The 27,301-nt window shown below is 43.3% G+C and overlaps 1 protein-coding gene across 2 annotated transcripts in view; it reads left to right on the top strand.

The window, feature by feature from the left end:
• CCSER1 (coiled-coil serine rich protein 1) overlaps window positions 1-27,301 on the top strand; it is a 741,465-nt gene that overhangs the window by 33,992 nt on the left and 680,172 nt on the right. For both annotated transcript variants that reach the window (XM_066632826.1, XM_066632827.1), the window contains exon 3: window positions 27,208-27,301. In XM_066632826.1, coding sequence (XP_066488923.1) covers window positions 27,208-27,301 — 94 coding nt within the window. The remainder of the gene's footprint in view (window positions 1-27,207) is intronic.

Consider the following 27,301-nt stretch of genomic DNA (forward strand, 5'->3'; position numbering starts at 1 on the left):
TATGTCAGAATACCAGATGCAAGGGAGGGCACCAGGATGAGGTCTCTTGTTATCTGGTGTGCTCCCTGGGGCATTTGGTGGGCCGCTGTGAGATACAGGAAGCCATGGGCCTAGGGCCTGATCCAGTGGGGCGGTTCTTATGATCAGTACCTTGTGTGGGGTGGTGGCTCGGGAAGGCTGTAGATAACCTACTTCTTTTTCAGTGATCCTTCTCCCTAACACACACACTTTTGCCTCTTTTTAAAAATGGCAGGGAAGCTTCTCATTTGGTTCTAAATAGTTTTTGAAAAATAGAAGTACCTTTATATCCCTACATGTGCCCTGGGTTGGCACTTAATTCTATTTCCTTTTTGCAGCGGGTTCAAAAACATGAAAATAGTTTCCCATTAAAAACAGAAAAATAGCTTGGAAAAAAAAAAATTAATCATCTTGTACTTGGTGCAGCTGCCATTGCATTGGTAGAAACAAGCCGTGATTATTTCTCTGACCCACTGCTGAAAGCAGCAGTGGTGATTTGTCGGTTTTAATCGTGGCTAAGCGCTAATATTTAGAGTTTTACACCTTTGCATTGCAAAACAAATTTATGATGCAGAACCCGAGGCTTAAATTGAAGGCAATTATCTTTAAGATACAGTCACAGCACCCCATTTGTCCAGGCTTGGATCTATAAAAATTGTCCTTCACTTATTGTGCTTTGAAATGAATTCTTGATTGCAATTTCCCCCCTCGCCCCCCTCTTTAATACAAACAGACAAATTACAGCAAATGAAAATAACTCTATGTTGGAATATGCATCAAGGTCAGGACGAAATGGGATTTCTGCAAACTGAGAGTGGATATTTGCTTACTTACTCTGGGTCATGCTTCTTTTTAATCACTGGGTGGCAGCATGTCCCTTTTTGTAAGGCTGCAAATGTTGGCAAAAAAGTATATCCCTCTAACAGAAAGACAGCTTGATTTTTCTGCCTAATATTGTAACTAAGGCTTTCAATTAAAGCATAAATTATGAGTTTCCTTATTTTCTACTAATAACTGACTGATAATGCTTCAAGAGCGTTTAGAAGAGGAACAGCAGAATGGAACAGACTCCAGATATGTTGATGGATTGAGGAGAGAGGGAGGAAAATAAGGCATCGGGAGATTAAGGCTTCCCAAATGTGAGGTCCAGGAGAAGGAGTCTGTCTTTCTTTCTTTTTCATTTTGAAAGCTCTTATTACTGCTGATAATATTGTCATAGCCAGGAAGCAGAAAACCTGTGGTATTATGAAAGTGGCACTATCTCATCCCAGGGTTTGGAAATGTCTGAGATCACTTAAGCAGTAAAGAAGCCTGACAGGAAAATTACCATGATAAGTCAAACCTGTATGTTAAAGAAGATGTGCCAAGTCTGGGATCCTGTTTAAAAAAAATGGGTAGCTCGTGGAAATAGCGAGAAGAAAGCCCTGCGGACACCGCAAATGAATGAGGGAAGTCGGGGTTTCTTCTTGAGAGACAGAAAAACGGAGGTCATAAGAAATGAGTGACAGGCAACCCTTACTCCTCTGTGAAAGCGATGTCAATTTATCTTGGGGGGGGGGGGGTTCTGAATTCTGTATTGGACGTTCAGCTGTATTAGACTTTCCCAATCTGCAGTACACCAAAGTAGTACTTCAGGTCTGAGAGAAGGGAAAGGGGACTAGGATGTGGCTGGTGGGATGAAGTCACTTGCTCACTGGATTGATGTGATCACAGGGCTGTGGTCTGAAGGGGAATGTTGCAGAAGCTAAAATAGCCTGGTTCTGGTTTGTGCCTGGATGGGGGATCCGATGGGAGCCCCCAGACATGTCACCTTCAGAATAATCAGTAGCGGAGCCAGAGGGGGGACAGAGCTGTAAGTGCTGCATGGTTCTAAAACTCACCGTGTAAGCTGCCCCTTCTCTTTGCTCTCAGAACTGTCCGAGGGCGAAAGCAACGCAGAGGAGACACCTTTGTGTTGCTTTTGCTCCTTGGAATGGCCCCAGAGCAAGGAGAAGGGGCAGCTTATACAGCAAGTTTCAGAGCCGTGCGGCACTTACAGCTCCACCCCTCTGGCTCCGCTACTGAGAATAATCAAAGAAAGGCAGCATATACATGTAATTAAGGGACCAATCTTATTTGCATTCCAGCAGTGCAAGTCCCTTTATGGTGGCATGAAAGCAGGGCTGTGTGCTTCTGGGCTGCCACCACAAGTGGACCAGCAGCTTGTGGAGGCTCCATCCTTGGTAAGCCTTGGTAAGGCTGTAGTGAGGGCATGTCATGGGCAGGGAGGGGGAAGGGAGAGGGAGTTTCAGGACATTGAGGGAGAGGGTAGGGGGCAGTTTGGAGAGCGAAGGAATGGATCCTAGTGGCACTGCTTCTAGGTTCTCGGTGCTGCTTCAGCCGTGCGCCCCAGGGAAGCTCAGGATTGGGTTGTAACTCACCAGAACCAACTCACTACTACGAAAAAATTTCTTTTTGCCAGAAATTCACCACTAATTCACCAGAACAAAAATAGCCTCAAAAAAAATCAAGTGTCCCCTTAATTCACAGTTCCATTGATTCAACGTTTGCCATCACCAGTTAATCAGCCAATGCTTAACCATAATTGGAGAGAAAAGGGTGCAAAGGACAGAAATGTTTTCTGTTATGGCCAGTGGAGAGGCTCTAAGAGTGCTCATTAATCTTCTACTGTTTAAGGCTTGCAGCTGTTATATGTGCTTAGGATATAATCCAGCCGAGTATGTTTAAATCCCACTGAGTTAGCTCATCAGGGAAAAAAATGTACAAAAACGCTGTAGGTTGCCATGCTTTTCCATTGGGGGGGAGGGGGAATTTGTGCTTTTTAAAAATCTGGTAATACCTTTAGTAGTACTACCCAAATAATTGCAAAATCTTAAAACAACTTGTGAAGAATTCTGAAAAAATCAGGTTTGCTCCGTAAGTAAGAACTGTATAATATTAATAGCAAATTACAGCCGTTTACTTTCATCATAATATTTATTTTCATTTATTTTGAAATGTTAATCAACAGAAAGAAAAAACATATATTATATATATTATTTCATACCATGGTAATTATCTTACGTGGGCTCTAGTGAGTCTTAATTAAGATTCCGCAGGTGTTACCTATTGGTATCTTTGCAGCTGTCTTTCTGCTGAGCATAGTCAGGATTCTCCCTCTGTACGAGCTCCAACTCATCTCCCACATGAGTTGGAATCATCACATATTGAATTCCCCCGCCAACAAATGTCATTGGCATGGATTGTGGGTTAAGAAAATAACCACATGTAGGTCTTTATTGAGCAATAAAGCCATGGGTTGGGCACCTCCCCACAGAAATGCCTACCCCTAACATGTTGATAACTCTTTAAAGTGACTTTATTTGGAATAGCATATCTTAGCCTAGGGCTGTTTTTCCCAAACTGTGGGTTGGCATCCACCAGTGGGTCATGAGCTGTTTTTTGGTGGGTCACAAAAAAGTTTTTGAAACATTTAAAAAAACAACACATTGCAAGCTGTCTTGCCCAGTATGCAGAAGAAAATCATTAGCTGGTATAAGGTAATCTTCATACTCTCAAATTAAATTGTCATATTTTCAGATTTTTCTCTAGTAGATCATGCCATTGAATCATGCATGAACCCAGTTTCAGCCTGTTGTCTGGCCTGGAAGTCCCTAACTGCACTTCATGCTCTCTAGTTCAACCTTCTGGATATCCTGGAATGACTGGAAAGGTTTGGGGGAACAGTCCTTGAACACCATTTCTAGAAGTCTACACACATATACTACATGTAAGATCACTAACAACCTTGGGAGCACAGAACCCCAATTATTAATGAATAATAATAATTATTATTAATAATAAAATATTTCCAGATCTCTTTTTGGGTCTACTGGGTTGCAAAAGATTGTCATTTTTAAAAGTGCACCCGTGCGCTAAAAAGTTTGGGAAGCGCTAGCCTTGGGTACTGTGGCCTCCTCACAATATCTCCCTCCTCCCAACAGGGAAGATCTCGTATGGGTTGGGGAACAACATTGTTGACTCTCAAAGCTGCATTAAGTCCTAAACACCGAAGGACACTGTTTAATCTCAAGACTTATTGTGGGGATAAAACATAGGGGTCGTGGGAGGGGAGAGTTCTTCAGGACCAAGAACTTGCCTCAGTCTTTGCTGCTACTTAGAGCTGGCCATTGTCTTTATGCCAGTCAGAGGGTGAGGAGTTTCCAAATAGAATTTCTCCACCCCTCTTTGGGTAGTATCTCAGTCCTGCTGCTGCCTTTTCAGGTTGTGGCAGTGGGAGAGAGCCATGGGTGCCAAATTCCCCTCCTTGCTTATGGCTTGGAGCTAGGTCCAGAGATCTTTTCCCCTCTCACCTGCAGCTGCCTCTTCAATCCCACCTGTTTCACTCTCCCTTTACTTGGGAGAGTACCAGTAGGGGTGTCATTGCATTGGCATATGTGATGGTGCCCTGGAGTATCATGAGGACAGGACTGGGCCTTTAGAGGCCAAAAAAATAAAGGGCATGAAATTAGAACATGAATGACCAGTGCTGCATGGGTGTCAAGCAGTGAGAATTTGTGACCAGAGAAATTGTGGCTCTGGAGAGGAGCAGGAGGCATTGTGGGCCTGGCTGTGGCATAAACACAGGTCTGTGCTCCTGTACGCTGGTCCAGTTCTTCATGCCAAGGCAGTGAAGAGGACAGCACTAGAGTTGCGTTTCACTGGATGTTCACTGGAAAAAGTAAGAACATTGGGCAGTAGTCATGCTTGTTATAGGGGCTACTGCCTGTTCTTGCAAAGTTTCTGATTTGCCAACGTCTCTTCTTTGCCATTATTGTACGGAGTTGGTTCATCTTGTAATATTTAGTTCAAGACCAATGTCAACACTTGAGCGGGAATTGACTATTGCAAGGTGTCCTCGTAAGTATGTTTCAAGCTTTGAATGAGTCACTCTCAAAGTGCCGCCTTTTGCTAATGTAAAAACAAAACAATGATGTTATATGAAAGTGAACTGGGGTAGTGCATATAAATTGTGTTCCTCTAAGAGGACTGAATAATGATCAAATTTTTTCTTGTATCCTGTCAAAGGCAACCTGTGATGTTCTAAATCAAATCAACCCTAGTATGTTCTTGTATCTGTTTTTACCAGGTCTGTATATTGTTATATTCAGAAGCTATATCTTGTCTTTTGGACTTCGTAAATCTTTTCGTGGTTGTCTGTCTTGATCCATGTTGGTAGTCTGGATTGACTTGGAAAACTCAGAAATGTAACATTGTAAAATAGTTGAGATCAGAAAATAAGTAGGCGGTATGTAGACATATATAAGGATAACGTGGACTTCATTAAAATGAATGCTCCTGCCTTTGGAAGAGCTTTGCATGAAGGCTACTATTAGTTTTTGTGTTTCTTGCAAGAGAAATTCTGCATCTTGGAAGCCATTTTTAATGTTTACAAGCATGCATCACTTAACAACTGTCTGCTTAATGACGGATCGCATATACAACGGTAGTCAAAGCACAACAAAGAGGCTCTTAGTGAGGCAGTCAGGTCTCCCATAGTCTGCAGCAGTGTCTGTTTGCACAACAAAGAGGCTCTTAATGCAAAGAAGAGAGAATCTATCTCCAGTAGCACTAGTGTCTGTTTACACAACAAAGGCATTCAGATTGGGCTGAATGTTCACTTAAGAACCTATAACAATGGGGATCGAAGAACGTATCCCCATAAGTGATGCACACCTGTATATAAATAAAGTGGAATGTTCTGAACTCCCTTCTCTAGAAATGCTTCTGAGTTATTTTTAACAGCATGGAGTGGTAAATAACTTCCAGAGAAGGGGGGGAACCTGCCTAGCTTATCATTTGCCCCAAGTATTTAAGGTAAAGGACAGTAAACATTTCAGTTAATAGAAGGTGGTGCCCACCTGCACTTAATCTTCAAGCAGAAGTGATTTATTTATGGATGTGGTTGTGCAGAAGATGACTCATCTGAAGTTGAGATACGTTATTTAATGGCAATCTTTGGAGTCTTTGGCAAGGATTTCAACACCCTTGAATATATTTTTTTGGCTTGCATCTTTGTAATGGGAAAAGTTTATGCATTTTTCTTCGCTTTAAACCACATCCAGTTTTGCTAGGTGTTAGGAGCTGAGTCACTCATAACAATGGGTGCTTGTTGGTTCTATCGACTGAAGTCAAATTGCATAGTGTACTGCCTAGCTTGAGTAAGCAGACGTCACAGAGCAGCGATTTTCAACCTTTTTCATCTCAAAGCACACTGACAAGGTGCTAAAGTTGTCAAGGCACACCATCAGTTATTGGACAATTGGCAAGGCACACCATGCTGCTGGCGGGGGGCTCACATCCCCCAATGGCCCTACTAATAAATGAGGACCATTTGCATCCATCCAATGTGCCACAGCAAAGTCAAGTGGGATCACTTCTGGCATAATCACATTTGTTCCATGCGTAAACATGTAGTTCATGTGCTCCTGCATCTCCTTTGCACAAAAGAAGAGGTGACGGCTAACTTTTCTGCTTTGTGAGAAACCGCCGCTTCTGTTCAAACCGCAGAAGCCAGGATAGCAAACCACAATCTCACTTGCTAACTGTAGTCTATACACAAGCATAGGAAACAGTGATTTGTTACAAGTCAGATACGGAAGCTTTAAATCTCTTTCCCTTGTGCACAAAGGACATGTGGAAGTATATTCACCTGAGGCTTGTATGGGTTTATGCTTGTAACAGCAAATCAGGTTTTGCTGTTATGAGTTGGACCATTTGTTCTTTTTGAGTTTAACAGTACCTAACTACACAAGGTATGTATGAAAGGAGAGGTCTGGTTAGCATACCTGTTGTAGGTGCTGAATGAATGAATGATTGCCACTTCTGAAATGGGGTTCTCTTTGGGATTCCTCAGTGGTTCTGGAGCTTTTTTCTCTATTGTGTGGTTAGATCTGGATGAAACAGAAGGGGGGGGAGGCAGAAGAATGAACAGATTAATAATATGGTTGTGAGCAAATGTTTCATACATGTCATAGAGATTGGGCATAGTCACATTTGCTGATTGTGTGAGCATGTTCCTACTGGCATATTGACCTGATGTGGCAAGAATGATGTGTCTGGATGAGGGAAACTCAAGTTAAAATTTCTACTCAGCCCTGAAACTTACAGCCCAGTCCTATCCTGTGCTGGAACAGGCAGGCCAACTAGCCCGCACTGTATCCAGCACAGGTTAGGAGGTGGCTGCCATGCAACTTGGTGTAAGGGAATTTATTTCACCTTACCCCACGTTGCGCAGCAGCCACCCAGCAAAATCACTGGCGCAGATCTGAAAAGCCTGGTGTAACGCTGCGCTGGCCAGAAGTGGGGTTAGGATACGAAATAGGTTGCCCAGGCCAGTCCCACCCTCCTCTTGGCCTCAGTCCACTCACTAGTGCGCCCTCCCTGCCTTGAAATGCCCCTGTTCCACCTCCCGCCACCCTCCCCAACCCCTCAGACCAGCTGGTCTTGGTTGGTGCAAACTTACCCCTGCCCCTTGGGGATCCAGCACAGGGAGTCCTGTGTCCATCCTCGCACCAGCCTAGTCTGCTCACAAGGATGCACAGACGTGAAAAATATAGGGAGCTGCCTGAGTGTGGTTGTTGGGGACTGTCTCCAGAACTGCCTGGCACCAAGAACATAAGAAGAGCCACATTGGATCAGACCATAGGCCCATTTAGTCCAACTTCCTGTGTCTTACAATGGCCCACCAAATGCCTCAGGGAAACTACCCTTTAGTGATGCGCTACCCTTTGGTGGCTACCCTTTGGTGATGACTGGTGATGAGTGCACACTTCAGTAGTAGCAATGCATTGGTTGAAAAGTGCCCACATCTCTGAGGGGGCCATTGAAAAAACAGTGACAAAGAGATGTTGCTTTTGCTGACACCGAAATCTTCATGGATAGTTTTGGCTGCATCCTAATGGAAATGTTTTCTTATTTGTGCAGTGATCCCCCCCCCCCCCGTTACTTTAAATGCAGATATCTGGTAGTCTTTTAAAGTGAAAAAAAATAAAGGAAATAATAAAACTCTGCCCCTGTTTATGTGTTGCTCATATAAGAACAGTATCTTGTTGTGCTCTGTTGCCTCTACAGCAGCTGTTAAATTCAAAGACTTTTCTTCGTGGCACAGTGCCACAACCGATAAAAGCTGTACAGTCCAGTGAGCTGAAATTTGTGAGCTTCTCTTTGCTGCAACAGTGTGACTTGAATGCATCACAGGCCATAGCTGTGTTCTTCCCAAGGCCGGGTTTGCAGGATGGAATTGTGATCCTAACAATCTGGTTCTCAGGCAGCTGTGCTGGCATAGCCGTCTATGGAGGTCTTCTTTGGAGCCTGGAACGTCTAGCTTTCAGTTCTGCTTTTGTGCGCCAGGGATGGGAAACTAAAGAAGATATGGATTTAACAGTTCAAAATCCCACATCCGGCATGTTTGAATATGATTTTTCTCCACCTTTTAGCCACTCAGCAGCTTGTCCAGAGGGATAAAAGCACAGCCATAAATAATCCATATGAAAATGTAACTTCACAGTACAATTGCTGAGGGTGAAAGAGAACATCAGACGCTCTTGTACAAGCGGTGATTGGGCAGTTGGCTGCAATCCATTCATTTTAATAGTTGGGTAAATGCTGATTTTTTTTTTGGCAAATATCTGGTTTAGGGCTAACATTAATTCGCAACGGTAATTTTCTGTCTCTCATACTGTTTGCTTTGTTAGTTAAAATGGTGCCTTGTAAATGAAATTGCAAGTGACCCTTTACTAGAGTATTATTAATGCAATGTTATAATAGATACACTATTGCTTAATATTATTGGAATTCTGTCTGTTTCCATAGCAACTTGGCCCTATGACTGCTCCACTGGTAAACATGGTATTAAATCATTCTTTGATAAAGGCTTTTACTCAAATGTCAGACTTTCATCCTTTAGCGTGCTTTTCTCCCCTCTGTCCCTCAATTGCCTTTTGTGTGCGTGATTATGAATGCAGGGTTTGCCGGGAATGAGATGACAGCAGTGGCGTGGAAGGGAGTCTTGTTGCTGGAGCACACAACATAGGCAGTGAAGTCGGAGCCGAAAAAGCAAAACATTCTGCTGGAAGCCAGTGACAACGGTGGCAGCACAAAGCTGGTGGCAGTGAAATTTCGACCTGCAGATGTAGTTGAATGGAAGCTTTTGTGCTAAGATCAGTGCAAGTCTTCCACACATTCTGTGGCATCAAGACTGGGCAACTGAGGCCCAAATCTGAACCAACTTTCCTACATTGATACAGCTGTGCCAATGAGGCATGTGCTGCATCCTGCAGTTGGATGGCAGTCACAGAGATCTCCTCAGGGTCAGGGAATGTTTGTTTCCTTACCTCAGAGTTGCATTATCCTTATGTCAGTGCTGGAAAGTTGGTTAGGATTGCACCCTCTGTGTTCTCTGATGAGGGAACTGCTGCCAGTTCTTTCTTTCTTTCTTTCTTTCTTTCTTTCTTTCTTTCTTTCTTTCTTTCTACCTACCTACCTACCTACCTACCTACCTACCTACCTACCTATCTACCTACCTACCTACCTACCTACCTAGGTACACACCAAAGAATAGAATGTACAGCCTATACCTGCATTGTATGTGGGAATGAGCGCAAGACCTATCGTTTACACTACAGAAAACAAATCTTGGATAAAAATGACTGGATTTTGTAGTAGTTTGGATTTTGAATGTCTGGATGAGGGGTAATCTACTTGTATACATTTTAGAAATCTGAGGTATACACCTAAAACCTTTAAGGTGTATGTCATGAAACTGTTGTTTCATGTAGGTCTTTACTTTCCTTCCATTGGTATTAGAGTAGTTGGGTTTCCTCAAGAGTAAAGGACCCAGGTGAGAAGGATTGGGCTTATTAGTATAGAGAATAAAACCCTGTGGAGAAGGGAACTTTGTTGCCTCCTTGATTGGATGGGACTTGGAGGGGGAGTAGCTAGGGACTGTGAGTGAAACTATTTCTGACTGTGTTAGGTTTTTAATTTTTCTTTGCAGCTTTTCTTGGCAAGTTCATAAAAGGGTTTTGCCTGAGGGGGGGTGCTGCAGGTCCCTCCAGCACTATTTTGTAGTGCTTTTATTACCTGCATATTGAATTTATATTAAAGTTTTTGATTGTTAATTGGATCCTAATAAATCCTGTGTTTCATGTTCCCTTTTGTTTGGATCTTACTGAGAACCTTGAGATTATTACTCCCTTCCTTTAGAGGAACCAACGTGAACCCTGACAGTGTATATCAACCTTAAATAGTTTTCCAGTTCAAGCTTTTGGGGACGGACGGATGACAAAATGTATTTTTCATTGGTTTTGTTGTTTCCTGTTATCTACAACACTTAAAAGACTTGGTTCCTCCAATTTAGTCAAATTTTTAGCCGTTGACATTTGATGTGGGTGACTTTAATGAACTCTGAGAGATAGCTGATGAGATGCTTTTGATCTTCCGCAGCAGAAGAGCAAGGAGGTATGACCAGTTTTCGGTTTCTCTTCCCATCCCTCTTGATCTCACCCAAAGTGAAGAAATGCATCTCCTTCTTCAGATGACAGCTGAAAGAATAAGTTACAAGTCATTCATGCTTCTTTTGCTTTTGCAACTATATTTGAAATGCAGGTGGGACCTCGGTTTCCTCAGGGTTTCCATTCCAGAACTCCCTGCAGATACCAAACTCCGCAGATGCAAGGATCCGAATATAAATGAAAAAAACAAAACTAAAAATTTAAAAATAATTTTTAAATAAAAAAGGGCATAAAAACTGGACACACTCCTGCCACACTCAGCCACTAGATGGGGTTGAATGTAATGTAATCTAATGGAATAATTTCATTCCTTTGGATTACGTTACATTGAGCCCCACCTAGTGGCAGAATGTGGTATAACTCTATGCCGATACATTCTGGGGTGACATAGGGAAATCCAGAAGAGTGTCTTTAGAGCTAGTTTTAGCCCAAGAGGCTTGGAAATGGTGCCGTTTTGCCCTGCGAAGGTAAGAAACCTGATTTTAGCTTCTTCTTTTTTTTATAAGGACATTTAAATGGGATCCCAGTATTTGTGATGATCCATGGGTGCTGGGGTAATGATGTCCTTCCTCAGTTTCCCCTGTATCATAAATCAACATAGAGAACAACATCATAGATTCTATGGAATTGATATTTCTATGAAGTATGGCAGCTCCTTGTTTAGAGAAAGTATGCCACTGAAAACCAGTTGATGGGTAAACAGCAGAAGTGGGCTATTGCCTTGAAGTCCTGCTTTAGTACCTTCTGGAAACATATAGTTGGTAGATTCTTTGGGTAACTTATTTGGCTGAGGCTGCAATCGTATACAGGTGCAACCTATTTATCCATGGATTTTTTATCTATGGATTTGTCTCAAAGTTGCACACACCTTTGCCTCCTTTGCCCTGTGCTGTTGTCTCCCTCCCTTTCAAGGCTGCCCAAAACACTGCAAAAAGGCTCCGCCTCGCCCAGGCAGGGAAATAGCCCTGGAGCCATGAAAGAGCCATGAAAGAGGTTCCCCTTGTGAAGGAACAGTAACACTCTTGGAGCCCCTGAGCCAACAAAGAGGCTGAAGAGGGGAAGGGGGGGTGGAAAACTTCTGTAGCCAGAGCACAGCAAGCAAGCAAGGTGGAGCTCTCTCTCTCATTCACTCACTCACACACACACAGGCACGGTAGCAACAGAGGGGATTGCTTTAAAAAACCCAGGGAGTGTTTGCCCAATTCCCGCCTCCCCCCCTCCCCTTACAGGCTTTCCAGCCTATGGAAACAAAACAACCCAGCAAGCAAGCCTTCCCAGCAAGCAAAGCATGAGATTTAGGCTACAATCCTCTCCACACTTTCCTGGGAGTAAGCCCCATTGACTACAATGGGGCTTGCTTCTGAGTAGAAACACATACGACTGGACTCTTAGAATCTCAACATCCCAGGACAGCTGGCAACGGGGAGGGGTGGCAGGAGGGGGAGGAGAGGTGATTCCTTTAAAAAAACCCAGGGAGTGTTTCCCAATTCCCCCCCCCTTGAGATGCACCAGCCTATGGAAACAAGGCTTCCCAGAAAGCCAAAGCAGGAGATTTAGGCTACAATTTGATCCACACTTTCCTGGGAGTAAGCCCCTTTAACTAGAATGGGACTTACTTCTGAGTAGAAATGCATAGGACTGGACTCTTAAAAACTCAGCATCCCACTTGTGAAAGGGGGCAGAGGGGAGGGGATTGATAACAGCTGCCTTAGTTTCCTTCCAGCCTCAAGTGTCAGGCTGTAGCATATTTGCGTAACTCTATGGAATTTAGCACAACGCGTTTTTTGTTCATTGCGCCAAGTCACGAAACGGAACTAATGCGGATAAATAGGCTCCATCTGTACATGCTTACTTGGGAGTAAGTCCAACTTGACTCAGGCCCAAATCCTAACCAACTTTCTAGCACTGGCATAGCTGTGCCAGTGGGACATGAGCTGCATCCCAGTTTGGGGGCAGTCATGGGGGCATCCTCAAAGTAAGGGAATGTTTGTTCTCTTAAGAGCTGCATTGGCCTTATGTAGGTGCTCGAAAGTGGGTTAGGATTGCACCCTCAATTGTACTTCTGAATAGGCCTGCATAGGATTGGGCTGTGAGTCAGTGGTCTGATGTAACAGTGGTGTCTTATGTCATATTAGGAATGTGCAGAAACTCTATGAGAAATGTCACTTGTCTTATAGAAACTTTTTTTGCCTCTCTGAAAATTCACAAATCCTTGGGTGGATTTGTGGGATTCATTTCAGATTTCACTTTTTTTCAAAATCTTCTTGCCTAGGTGTTCTTTGAAAAGAAACCCCCAGCCTAACCAATTTAATGGGGTGCAGATACTGCCATGTTAGATGAAATTAGCAGTTCATGTACTTTGCCTGTGAGTGGCTAGCTGGATGTCCGATTGATGTTAAGAGGTAGGGAAGATAGTGACACATCCTATTTTGTGCGTGCCAGCATCTGGTAATTGAGAAATCTGCACATTTAGGCAAAAGTGAGTATTCACATAATCTGTAAATGGAGGTTCTTTGTGGTAATCAAGGATACTAGCGACCAGGAAATTGTGAGGGCACATGATACAATCCTATCCTATCCTTTCCCTCCCCCTGCTATCCTTCCTTGCTAAATCCTATGGGGGGGCAGTCTCAGAAGTCTCCACCAGGTAAGGGAACATTTGTTCTCATCCCTGGGAGGAAGCCTCCTCTCCGGGAACAGTTCAACAATTTGGTTGGTGCAAGTCCAAGTAGACCTGAGAATGTAGGCCTGGAAGGGAGATAGGATATTGGCAGCACCACTGTTGCCAACGGGTAGATGGGACTCGTTAGCCTGGGAAGGCAGTTCATCTGAGAGAAGGAAAACTCTGATCCCAAACCTCCACTGCCTTGTGGCTACATCCAGTTATGGAAAAGGCTTCAGGAGTCAACCTCGAGGCAAAATCCAGAGCCGGAGTCCCTGAGGCAGTTCATGGCTGAACACAGTCACATTCTGGCAACTCCTGCAATGCCTCTGGAACCAACCGTATTGGCCTCTGCCTTTCCATTGGACCATTTCAGCGACATGGAGAGGGGGGATTTGCTGCATGGGAAACAGTCTATCCTCCATATCTACTTTACCCAGGCTTCGTACACTGGAGAGGACACAGTTCCAGAACCACCATTCAGAGCGCGATACCATAGTCTTCCGAGACTGAAGATGCCAACAACAACTGTTGCCAATACCACCCCTTTCCAGGCCTTCTCTCATTCCACCCTGGTCTCCTCCCATGCATCCCTCCTGCCCCTCTGCACTGACTTTCCAGTGCTAGGGTATATGGAGAATCTACTGGGGTGGAGCTGCTACCCCTTGCGGCAGAAGCAGTGGCCGGATTCTGCAATATGGTGGGTTGCTTCTTGCAACAGCCATAGTGTTTTGACAGCTTAAGGTCCATATTGAATTGGGCCATCACACAGTTAATTGGTACAACAAAAGAATAATAGGAATGACAATTTTTCATGACAAGCTCCTTGTGTCTGTAGGACACTTATTTATGACTTGTCCAAGTACCATGCCTGAGATTAATTAAGCTGAGTTAAGAAAGTAAGTGCAGGAAGTTTAGTAAGTGAACCTGATGTTCAGATTTCAGAATAAAGTCTTTTTCCAGTGGCCTTACATGGATTGTTGGCATCATTATTATCATTATCTGGCTAGACAAATGTTTGAGTCCTCACTAATCACCATAGCAAGCAGACATAGCATTTGACAGGACCTGACTCTGAATGGCATGAATTGTTCCTATTATGTTTCTAAAAGGAGACACATTGATTTCCTGAAGAGTAGCAGTGTACAGCTTGTTCTGTATTTTTTGTTCATTTAATTAGAGAACAAAAGCAGTTTATAATAAGAAACCGAACATACCCAGCAATTACAGTGCCCAGCCATATTGTACCAACAAGCAGGGCATGAACTGGCCAAGTTTAAGCACTTCTCATTCAGTCTGGTGGGAGTGAATTAACCCATTTTTGCCCAGCCCACAGGTGTACCAATTTGGTCCCTGTTGCATATATGCAACATTGGGCAAAGATGGCTTAAGCATGGCGAGTGGAAACAAAACAAATCTCAGCATTTTGTAAGCATTTGCAGTGGTGACAAAACCACCTCTTTGCTTTGTCATTTTCCGATATTCCTTGCAAAAAAGTTCACAGATTTATTTTGCACCCACTGGTGCCATGACATAACCAGATCTATTTGATGCATGATCTCTGATAGGGCGGGAGTAGCCACTTGACTAATTCAGGTTGGAGAATGAAACCGCAGCTGGGGACACTGGTGCCAAATAAGATTTCTGAAGGGAGAATATTCGTAAAATCTGTTTTTTTTTCCTCAGGAAAAATTCAACTTTTCTTAAACTTCCTGAGTTTGCTAGGTTCTCAATCTTTTTAGCACCGGGGCGCATTTTCTAGAATGACAATGTGCTGGGACCCACCAGAAGTGATGTCATTAACCTAGAAATGATGTCATGGCCAGAAATGACATCATCAAGCAGGAACATTTTTAACACACCCCCATACGACAAAGTCAAATCTGATTAAGCAAGTAAGTAACTAAAGGTTTACAATAGGTATAAGTTTTAAACATTATTTAAAATAAAGAAGACTCTTCCTAATCCTCTCAAACAATTGCTGATCTGTTTAAAAAAAAATTCCCAAACTTCCCAAAAGGTACAATCCTGTACACACTTACATGGGAGTAAGTCCCATTGATTACACAGGCCTACAAAATTGAGGGTCAGAAAAGTTTTTCCCAAACTTTATGGTGGTTTCATATGAATTTGGGGTGCCGATTTGAAAAATGGCATCCGTTTTGACCTATCATGTCTAGTTTTGGAGATATAGTAGAGCCTCATTAGTGAATGGTTCAAGCAGCTTCCTCATGAGGAAGCTGCCTGAACCATTCACTAAAGAGGCTATGCCATGTCTCCAAAACTAGACATGATAGGGCAAAACGGATGCCATTTTTGGAATCAGCGCCCCAAATATATCCAGGAATTGATGTAACATTTAAGGAAGCAAAATGTGTGTTGGCCTGTGTTATCATTGTTAAGTAGCCTGTTTAAAGTACAGGTCTGTAACATTTCCCCAGATGTAGTCACATACCATAGTAACATCAAGCCCGATATATTGAAAATAAAATATTGAAATAAATGGGGACCCACCTGAAATAGGCTTGCACCTAGTGGCTCTTGACCCACAGTTTGAGAAACACCGATCTATGCAGGAATAAATAGGTCAAAAGTAAACTCACATGTGCATATTTCAGAATTATGAAATTGGGAGTTTTGTTCATCATTTGCCAAGGCCTTGAGTTACTCCTAAAAAACTCTTTCCACATCTTAGTGACCCACAAAATATATATATATATATTAAAAATAAAATAGACATTGAAATGAATGGGTACCCACCTGACACTGTCCCGCAACCCGCCTGGTGATTCCTGACCCACAGTTTAAGAAACACTGTTCTAGACCATTAAAACTGGATGATATTCAGTTTAGTTCTTCCATACTCTTCAAGCGGTCCTTTGACAAACCTACAACTATTGAACTCTTGCTGTATCTCTTGAGTAATGAGAACACTTACGACAATCGCTTGACTTGAAACAAACAAGGTACAACGGCAGGTTCATGAAATAGATTGCTGTGGACAGTTCACCGAGCTCTTCATTTGTCACAGTCAAAAAGCAGGTTTGTGATATGCTTGTCACTTCTGATATGTACTGAGAGACAATAAAAAGCTGTCATTCTTAGTGTCATAGCTGGTGGTCTGAACAAACGGAGAATTTAGGAGAGGGCAGACATAATCTGGAGCCTAATTGTGATAAATGTTTTGGGGAAAGTACTGCTTGGCCCCATCTATCCTGAGAGCAATATTTTGGTTGAATAGTTTCTGCTTTTTCTTTCCATATAAAATAAATGAGTTTCAACCCAACAAAATAATATTTTGGATGGGCGCTTCTTTTTGTACTTGGCAGTGAATTTGACAGCAGAGATGGGGCAAACCTTTTTTCCAAAGCTTCTTTATGGTTCTGGTGATGGTGATGACAGTAATAATATTTTAGAACTAGCATAATCTACCTATTAAAAGAACAACTACACCACAAAGCAGACTGAGAGCATTTCAATTACTGTTTCAAGTTAGCGCAACAGGGCAAGGAATAGACTCCTGTTGAAGTGTAGTGTTGGAAACAGGCATTTAACACTGTTCTGTCAGTTGGTTGGAACCATAGGTTTCAGTCTTTTCATACTCAGAAGCCCTTTCTAAGGGACCCAGTTTTAATGTGATTATGTGGATTCTGATGTTCAGATCAGACAAGATGACACATTAACTATATATTTACCCTTTGGTTCCCCTACCCTTTAAATAGCAATGGAGGGCAACCTGGATTAGGACTGTGGCATGGAGAGAGGAAGTTTAACCTTTTCCCCCATGCACTGAAGTTCTGATTACCCTCTGTCCCATAGCTGCTATGGGAGCAGATATAAGCTTGGGTAGGGGGATGTTTCATTGGGACCATGGCATGGGGAGGGGGAGGGAAGGTTTAACTTCCTTTTCCCAAGTTGTGGCCCTGATGTGATCACCCTTCCACTGCTATTTTAAAAAGGAGGCGATATTTAATGATGATACACTCTGGTTGGTATCTTTTTCTGCAGTAGGATGTCAAGGTAATTGGGCACCCGGGACCCATAAATTCTTGGCATCCCCATGACAAATGCAATGAATAACAGACAGTGACCATTTTCTTTTATTGAACTCTGTCTATCTGTCCGTCTGTCCATCTATCCATCCATCTATCCATCCATCCATCTATCCTTCCTAACATTGTAAGCTTGTACATTTATACTTGTAAAGTTATATTTAATTTTGTAACTTTATATATATATAATCATACCAAACAAATATATAATCATACCAATCATACCATGCTTATCTTGTGGGTGGCGGCAGCAAGCACTAGCCAAATCATGGGTTGCAGCCAGGATCATCCCCCTGCCATATTGGGGCAGCCTCTCAAACATCCCCCCTGCGTCTGGCACCCGTGGCTGGGGGCTCCCTCCACCACCCTCTTCATACACCACTGTTTCAGGTATGCTGAAAAAATCAGGTATGCTGATTTATGCTCTAAATCAGGTGTGCTCTAAATCAGGTATGCTCTGATTTAACAGTCATACCTTCTTCCTAGTAAACTTTACAAATTGTAGTTTTTGAGGCTGGAGGAAAGGTAGGGATCTTGTATTACAAATTTTCACCAAATTATAATTCCAAAGATGTTGGTGAACAGTTCTAGTATAGAGCCAGTATTAATACATTCCATAGTCATATTCTCACTCTCCTTTTGTCCTCGTTCATGATAATCATGATAACTCCTTTCTTCTCCCTTTTAATTTATATATATTTTTAAAGAAAATACCCAGAAATGTTGTGTTGGGGTGTGAGTTACTGAAAACATCAACACTATGGAGAAAACAGAACATTAACATCCTCCAAACGGAAATATATGGAGCAAAATCCAGACAGAGTACAGCAGTTTTCAGTCCTATTGATTTCAGAGAGGAGATTTAAGCATCTGCTTATCTCACCAATTGAAATCAATGGAATTTTAAAATGCTCTACATTGGCTCGATTGGGCCTATGTATTACTTCTTCCTGGAAAGGCTAGGATTTTGTTCAATTGCCTCTGTAAGCTGAATGTGAATGCAAGATCCAAAACTATTTCTGAACCTTCTTCGAAGCCTTCCCTAAGTTGTTGGCAACCTTCGGTCTCGAAAGACTATGGAATCGCGCTCTGAAAGGTGGTTCTGGAACAGCGTCTAGTGTGGCCGAAAAGGCCAATTCGGGAGTGACAATCCCTTCCACACTGGGAGCAAGTGCAGTCTGTCCTGGTCCGTCTCCCTGGTTATGGGCCTTCCTTCTTTGCCTCTTAGCCTCAGACTGTTGGCCAAGTGTCTCTTCAAACTGGGAAAGGCCATGTTGCACAGCCTGCCTCCAAGCGGGCCGCTCAGAGGCCAAGGTTTCCCACTTGTTGAGGTCCACTCCTAAGGCCTTCAGATCCCTCTTGCAGATGTCCTTGTATCGGGTGCTTTCCTTGCACGAGTTCTCCATAGAGGAGATCTTTTCCCTAGTAACAAAATCATATGGGGCATATAGTGGAAAGAGGGGAAAAAAGCTGATACACAAAAATCAAACTAGAAATGACGTGAGGGCTCTTGGACAATGCTAAAAACATTACCCCCAAATTAAAAAATCTATGTTGAAAAGCAAGTGTATGATATTCTTATAGAAAAGGTTTGTAAAACCATTTACATAAACCAGTTAAACATCACAGCCTCCAGTAGCAATTAGTCTTCTACCACAGTGGTTTTGCAAATGTCCTAACATTGCTAAAGAACTCATTGTGTGTCATCCAGTGAACCCCTGCATATTGCAGAAGTTCACGATCTTGGGAGTTCACAAGATGACTCATTCACAGTTCATGTGGGGCACAAGCCAGACCTGTTGTCCTGAGCCAATTACCTGACCAAATTGGAATGAACAGCACCCCTCTGTAGCTTGTCACTCAAGAGAAAAATTGGAATGGTCTACAAGTCTTTCAAACTTGCAGCAACTTTCCCACTGTTATTCAGCTTATTATAAAGGATTCCAACATATTTCAAAGGACTTTCAGAGTTCCAAGGAACATACAGTCTGAAACCACTGTTCTGTGGTTCACCTTGAAGGGTTACTCCCCCCCTTTGGAAGATGTTTTTGTGCAACATGAAGAAGTTTTGGTATGATTTTAATCTTCATTAAAAAGCAAGATCAAGCACCCTTTTCATCTGCGGTTTTGTGAGCGTAATATTTTATTGAAATGGCCTCTCTGCATATTCCTTTGGCCATTAGGGTGCACTCCAATTTGGTCAGTCAGCTCCAATCAGCTCAGGACAACAGGCCTGTCTTGTGCCCCATGTGAACTGTGCAGGTCCCAGACAGTTGCACAAAATTATTTTCAGTTATAGCACTCAGTAGCAGTTCCAGCTCCAAGTGGTTTGAGAGCAGAAGCGCCATCAGTAAAACATATGGAGAAGGCCATTTGTATATGTGAATGAACTTCAGATTGTATCCCTTTTCTTTCCATGAAAAAAATTGAAGTTTCCTCAGTAATGATTGGAAGAACACTATTCATATATCGCCTTTCTTCCACCACAGAGCACAAGGTAGCATAGATGAGTCATCTGTCGAGATACTGACCAGATCTAGACATGCCTAGCTCCAGCAAAGTGACTGTGCGATGTGGGGGGGGGGAGTCCAAGGTGAGCTGCTGCCTGAACCCATGCCTCCAATTCATCTCTGACCCCACAGTTCTGCCGCCCATCCTCTTATCTTCAGCAGCACACATGTACCACCCCAGTGCACACCATAGTGCCCATGCACACACGGGAGTACACGTCCCAAGCACGCACACCCCAAGCTACACATAATTAGTGGTGTCTGCCACCTGTCTGATGACCCTATTTTCTTCTCATATGCTTGGAAAATGGGGAGGCTTATTGCCTTTGACGTCCAGCTCCATTGTGGCCAATGGAGAGAATGTGGGGAGGACAGAATGCATTTGTTGCCACTTTAGAAGAAGCAGCAGTGGAACTGGCTGTTAGAAGAGAAAAGCCCTTCCCATTCTCCCCTTGTGCACTTGCTGAGCATGCTAAAAGGGAGTGAACCCAGCCACAAGGCAAGCAATGGGCTGGAGGAAGTGGTGGGTGGCAGGAAGTATGGGCACACCCCTCAGCTTGCTGCCTGGCCCAGTCCAGAACCGGAGATAAACCTCTCAACTGGCCTTATACCTGGATTGACCCATTATACCTGTTAGCAGTGACATTTCTTTTCTATCAGTGCTGTAAACTGGCATTTCGGTATTGGGTGGGTGATCAATGCGTTGAAAAGATGTTGGATTAATTAAAGTTGTATTAGATACATTATTCATTATAACTCTTCCAAGCTATTTGGAGTTCAGCAAAGAAATGAAATTTCATTTCAAGAATCTATGCAGGTTGTTCTCAAACTTTTAGCACTGGGACCCACTTTTTAGAATGAGAATTTGTCAGGACCCACCGGAAGTGATGTCATGACCAGAAGTGACATAATCAAGCAGGAAGATTTTTAGCAATTCTAGGCTGAAATCCTATCCACACTTACCCAAGATTAAGTCCCATTTACTATTATTGCTAAAATAATATACATAGTAGCCTGTTAAAAGTACAGATCCGTAACATTTCCCCAAATGCAGTCACATACCTTGGCAGCATCAAGTCTGATATATTAAAAATAAAATATTGAAATAAATGAGGACCCACCTGAAATGGGCTTGTGACCCACCTAGTGGGTCTCGACCCACCGTTTGAGAAACACTGATCTATGCAGGAATAAACAGGCTAGAAGTAAACTCACATGTGCATATTCAATGTGCATATTGGGAGTTTTGTTCATTATTTGCCCAGGCCTTGAGTTACTAATAAAAAAACTCTGTCTTAGTGGTCCACAAAAAACATCAGGTTACCAAGTGTTAAAGGATTTATATTTTTCCTCCTTGAACATCTCATGCTTCCACCAGAAAACGTGATTATTTGATGGCTGCATTCAGAAGCCGAATGCATTTAATCTGCTCATAGTACATGAAAAGCATCCAAAAAGCTTTACATTAGATATACAGAGGTTCTTGGTGTGTCAGCAGTGAAATCAGCATTTGTAAATCTCCTTCCTATTTCCTGGTTTTCATGTAATTTCATTTTCCCTTTGAAGTATGTGGAAGAGTCCAGAAGGGGAATCGTTTCATTATGTCCATGAATTATTCAGTTACGGTTTTTAGAGTTAACATTGCTTTAAATGGCTTAAAGGTTTTCCCTTCTTCGTGTTTCTGGCCGCTCTTTCTGGCTTCGTGCCCATGCTTCTTAGCAAAAATCTTTGATTAATTAGTCTTTGCTAGAAATACTTTGGGCCCTTAATTATATAATTATCGGGTTTTTACATGTTTTGAAAACATTTCTGTTATTTATTTGCTGAGGATCTCTGTGTTACAAACATGCAAATCATCTCCTAGGGGTTTGGTCTGTCACAAAAATTACTGTGTGAAGGTCCCGGTTCCTTTTCTCTTCAAAATAGATAGACATGATTCACTTGTTGCAAAGAAAAGAAAAGAAAAAATCCCAATTCATCAAACCATGGTTTGTTGGAACCATGGACAGCATTTAGGCATGCTCCTTCCTCTCATTATGTGTCCTCATGGCTGAATTGAACATTTCCTGTTCAATTTGTTTTTGAATTTTTTGTTGCCCCTCATTTTCCTGTGATGTCTGTACTGGGAAACTAGTGCAGGCTACAAGCCAAGATATTAAACCACATTTTGTTGATGGTTTGTTTTTGGTGTTCAACCCATAGTTTCCTGGTTCAGACCTAACTGAAAGTGGTGGTATAAAAAAGTATGAAGTGTTCAGCTTGGCTGGGTGCATGAATTGGGGAGAAGCAGGGGGAGGGAGAAGGGTTATGTGGGCACACATTTCATTTCTTGTTCAGAAAACCACAGTTTATTGGACTGGAATCATTGTGGGTCCTTGTGTGCAGTTGGGATGTGGAAGATTCCCTTTTGGTACCCAAAACATTGTACTGAAACTTGGAGAACTTTTTGGAAGCAGTTTCTGATGCAGCGCAAAGAGCTGCAATTGAAACAAGAAATAAGATAAACCTGTGGTTTTCAAACTCTCCAGGAGTTTGGAAAGTGCAGTAAGTCCTTGCGGGGGCGGGGGGAGGCAGCGGGGGCAGGGGGAAGGCAGTGACACAATCCCCAGGATCGCACTTGTGATCGCTCTACTTTTACTTCAAACCAGCTGGGGAGCCCTGCAGGCGCTAGCGCAGGGCTCCCCCCACCCCGGGAAGGCTGCTGCAGGGACTGGTGAGTACAGTCCCTGCAGCCCCGTTAGCGACGCAGTCCTGGGGATCATGTCACTACCTTCCCGCCTGCCCCCGCTCCTTAAGGGGGCAGAGGCCAGGGCCCTCAGGCTGGGGTGTCGCAACGCCCCAGTCTGAATACCACTGGGATGAATCCTTGTCTATAGGCAGTAATACTTGTTCATGGGAGACTGGTTCCAGGTCTTAGAATGTTTCAGAGTAATACGAGTTTTGGTGCTTGGGAAAGGACCTGCTCTTTCCCTCTTGGTGTATTGGGGTGTCATGAAGCCAAGCATACATTGAAACCGTATTGGCTGCAGGCATAATAGGTAATTCAGGTTTGATAAAATTATAACCATCCAGATTATTTATGCTCAAGGATGGCAAATTTCAATTTGAGTATAACCAGAATTTACTGCCGAACAGGGAGTTAGACACAGTAAAAGCCTAAGAGCTTCTTGTTAATAAACATCTGGTATTAATGGGATGTAGATTCATTATGATGTTTGCAATTAGAGCACAGAATGTCACAAGTATTAGTCAAGACTTTGTAACAACATTGCTGTAATTGGATGGTAATTTGCATCTTTTGAATAAGAGAACATTGGTTTGTACAGAAAGTGACTAGAAATATTTTGTATATTGATAATCGTCAACAAGAAGTGGCAGGCAGCAATGGACGGGTACCACTGAGGGCTTATCATTCATTGAACAAATGGACAAGGTCTGAATTAAAGCTTGTAAACAAACTTGTGAGAAGGGCTACAAGTGAGCAAGTGAAAGAAATAGAATTGAATGCGGTGTTTCTCAAACTGTGTGTCGGGACCCACTAGGTGGGTGTCGAGCCAATATCAGGTGGGTCTCATAGCACCTTGCTCAGCTGCCATTGAAAATACAGTGCTGAAAATGCAAGGTACAAAGCTGCGGGCTCCCAGTGGGACAGAACATGGTGCTTTGCCCTGAACAGGTGGGAAGATGGAACGCTGGAAATGTTTGAATTCTGAACTATGTAAAATAACAGCATGAGTACACTGTGTAACGGGGCTGATCATTGCTTAGGTTTGAAGCCTAAATTGATGATGTCATTTCTGGCCATGATATCACTTCCAGGTTAATGACATCATTTTGGTGACTCCTGACAGACTGTCATTCTAAAAAGTGGGTCCCTGTGCTAAAAGATTGAGAACCACTGGCTTAATGCATCGGCATGAATAAGAATGAAGTTCCGTCTTCAGCACATACGTACATTTGAACTACAGGTAACTGGAATAGCAGTTGGGAGAGAACTCGCGCAAGACCATATTCTAATCTTGGTCTATGGTCTTATGCAAGACCGTAACCCCCTCCCTTAGGACAGGATACCCTGGTCCTAAAGCATCCGTGACTTCTACCTTGCAAGGAGAAGTTCAGAAGTTGTGAACCATTGTTGACTACTCCATTTGCAGTGTCATTTTGCCACTTTGTCTTCTGCTGTGCTCCTCTTCGCCCCAGGTGCCCACTGTGCTCCCCTCCTTGCGCTCCTGTTCCCAAAAGATGGGTCCACAATGTTCAGCTCCTACCTTGAGTGCTAATCTGAATTTCCTCAGCACAGAACTATTGATGGCTTTTCTTATCCTCACTTCCAGTCTTAGAATGGCTAGTAACCTGTCGAGACACATGAAGATTAATTAGGGAGGGAGTTATTTAGCGTAATAAAACAGCATGGCTATAGTATCACATGTATAAAGAAGAAGAAGACTCCACACAATGAGGGTTTCTGTGGAGTTTTCTGCTGTGTCACAAAAAAGTCTGTGGAATATCTCAAATCTCCTTGCTTTTTCAAATAGTTTCTGCCCATGTGCCATGATTGTCTTCCTTCTGCCTTGAAAAAACAGTTGTGGAAATAGGGAGTCAGGAGTGGATCTTCTAAACACATCTGAGAGTAACAATATAGTTCATCATAGGACCCTTGCAGACGTAATTCAGAATTATGTTTGGAAATTTTACAGCAGGTTTGGGTAAAGTGTGTGTGTGTGTGTGTGTGTGTGTGTGTCTGTCTGTCTGTCTGTCTGTGTATACACACACACACACACACACACACCTGCTTAATGATGTCACATTCTGCTTAACAATGTCACTTCCAGCCCTCTGCAGGCATCATGAATTCTATCTGGTCCTCTGTATGAAATGTGTTTGACACCCCTGCTATAGAGTAATGGTCCAGTTCAGAGTGCTGGTTTAGGACCTTGACATCTGAAGGATCACCTCTTTCCACATGGAGAAACCTACACCAAAGTTCTCTTACCCCAGGGCAAGTCTCTGCTGCTCTGGTGGATCTTCTCTGATCTGTGCCAGCTCTTTTGCTGGTGCAAATCCAAGGACAGTAAGATAGAGGGAAGGGGTCAGGAAACAGGGTTAGGATCTGGTGCCTGTTGGGGCTGCTGAGATCCGCCCCTCCTTCTCGCATCCTGCTTCCTGCCTGCCCTCTCCCTGCCCAGAAATTCCCCCATTTCTCCCCCTCTGTCCCTGTTCTGCCCACCCCCTGCCCCTTCCACCAGTGTACCTGTGCTGATGGATGTAGCCGGCAGAGGCAGCTGGCCTCCAGCACTGCTGCTATTTGTGGCTGTGGACCAAAAACTGCCACCAGTGGCAAGCTGCACACACCGCAGTATGGCCACTTATGACAGCAGAACTGTGTTCTGCTGTTGTAAAGGGCAGCCTTAACTAGGCTGTGTTAATTGTGTTAATTGTTTTGCTGTTTTACTGTTTTTGGACATTGCTGGTTGTTAATTGCTCTGCAGGATCTGTTCCTGATGGAAGGATGCAAACACTCTTGTAAAGCAACCAACAGGTCCCCATAAATAGAAGGGGTTTGTTCACATGAGGCAAGAGTGAACTTGAATTTCATTCCACATCCACAGCAAGGGTTAAATTCAGCATGTGCACCAAAGAGGAACACTGTTTTTTAAAGTTTCTAAGGGGCCATTCCAAAGTCAATGGAGAGTTTTATTAAACCTTTTGCAAAAGTGTTTTTCTGCAAGCAGTGATTAAGCCTTTTTTTGGGGGGGGGGGGGGGGATAAAGAAAGAAAGAAAGAAAGAAAGAAAGAAAGAAAGAAAGAAAGAAAGAAAGAAAGAAAGAAAGAAAGAAAGGACATGTCAGCATTCATCTGTCAGTATTTCTTTGGAACATTGATGATAAATTTCATTTTCCTTTCTTTCTTCCTGACTAACATAAAGCATTTAATGGGAACACTTTGAATTAAAGCATTGTAAGGAGCTCTTCCCTCTATGTGTTTTTTTGTTGTAGTTGTTGAAAAGTGGTGAACAGAGAAATACGGTTGTAGCTCTTGGTGGAAGTACCTGATGGTGATAGGCTTTAAAAAAGGAAGGTACAACAGTTTTTGGAATTAAGGACAGTTAATTTTGTTAGAAGCCACGAATGATGGCGTTTCTGTTGGTCGTGTAGCAAATAATCAATTCTGCACATCAGAAATGCTTCAAATCTGTGGAGGGAAAAAATCTGCTGAAATGTGGCACTTTACAATTTCAGCCTCTTTAACTATTTCCTACGTTCCATGTTGATATACCTGTTGGGTTTCATGTGATTTGAAGATAATTTAAAGTGTTGTCCAGTCACTGTGCATTACGATACGATGTTGGAAAAAGAACGATGTTGGAAACGATGTTGGAAAAAGTGTCTATGAAGCTGCCTTATACCAGGTTAGACCATTGGTCTTCTGTTGTATCAATGGTCTCCGCCGTCTTCCTTTCCAGGGGCACCAGTCTGACCCAAGGGGATGGCCGTAACGTGGTGACCTGCTTTGACCCTCTGAATGCCCCAAATCAGTGAAAGTTACGCAAGGCTCTGCTCATTGGATTTATTTCATTTATTTGAGTTATATTTTTTCATGGGGGGATCCTGTTATGTCACAGACCTCTCTCCAGACAGTAAGAATGTCACCTGTCTTGCATTCTGGGTGTTGCTGGGACGCCTTGGTAGCGAAGCACCCTCTTTTGGCTGGAATCTGCAGGCTCGTCACATGCTCCTCTTTCAGGCGAATGTGGGCGGTTGGATGGGGCTTGTGTCCTGGGGGGCTGCCCACTGGGATGGGACCATGAGGCCCCTGAGGTGGCGCCACTGGGTGTGGTCCTGCTTCCAGAGGCTGAATCAAGGAATCTCTCCCCTTCTAGTCACCCAGGGCCTGGGTTCTGCAGGGACTACTTGCCTCCACTGGTGAGGCCCAGGATCCTCCAGGACTTGAGCCATGTCCTGGAGTGGCCTCCTGAGGCCAGGGCTTTAGCCCCTTAAGGAATGGGTAAGGGTGAGGGATATGTGGGGCTGCTTACCCGTGCTTATCTCCCTGGCTCACCTCCTGAGCGTGCCAGAGGGCAACCAACTTCTATGGCCACATGACCTCATTTGAGTCTGCTGGCCAGAACCAGAAGCCCTATATCTTTCACTCTCGCTGTTCCCCAGCCCTCTCATGAAAACCAGGGCAGTCCAGAAACCATGACAAGCCATGGCTTGTTTGTTTGCTGCACTGCTGCTTCCCAGCTGATACATGGCAGCTGCCCTCAGCTTGTTCGTACCTTCTCCTGGATCCAACATTTTCCACTCTGCTCACATTAATTCCAGTACAAAATTACATTGGGTGATTTCCCACCCCCTTTGTGTTTGGTTAGCTTCTACCCTAATTTCTTTGTTTTCATTCTCATACTTCAGGATGTTTTGAATAACTTGGGCTCCTGTGACCTGGATGAAGATGATCTCATGCTTGACTTGGAATTCCTAGAAGAGCAGCACCACTGTCGTTCTG

Source organism: Tiliqua scincoides, chromosome 6 (assembly GCF_035046505.1).
Source record: "Tiliqua scincoides isolate rTilSci1 chromosome 6, rTilSci1.hap2, whole genome shotgun sequence".
NCBI lineage: Eukaryota > Metazoa > Chordata > Lepidosauria > Squamata > Scincidae > Tiliqua > Tiliqua scincoides.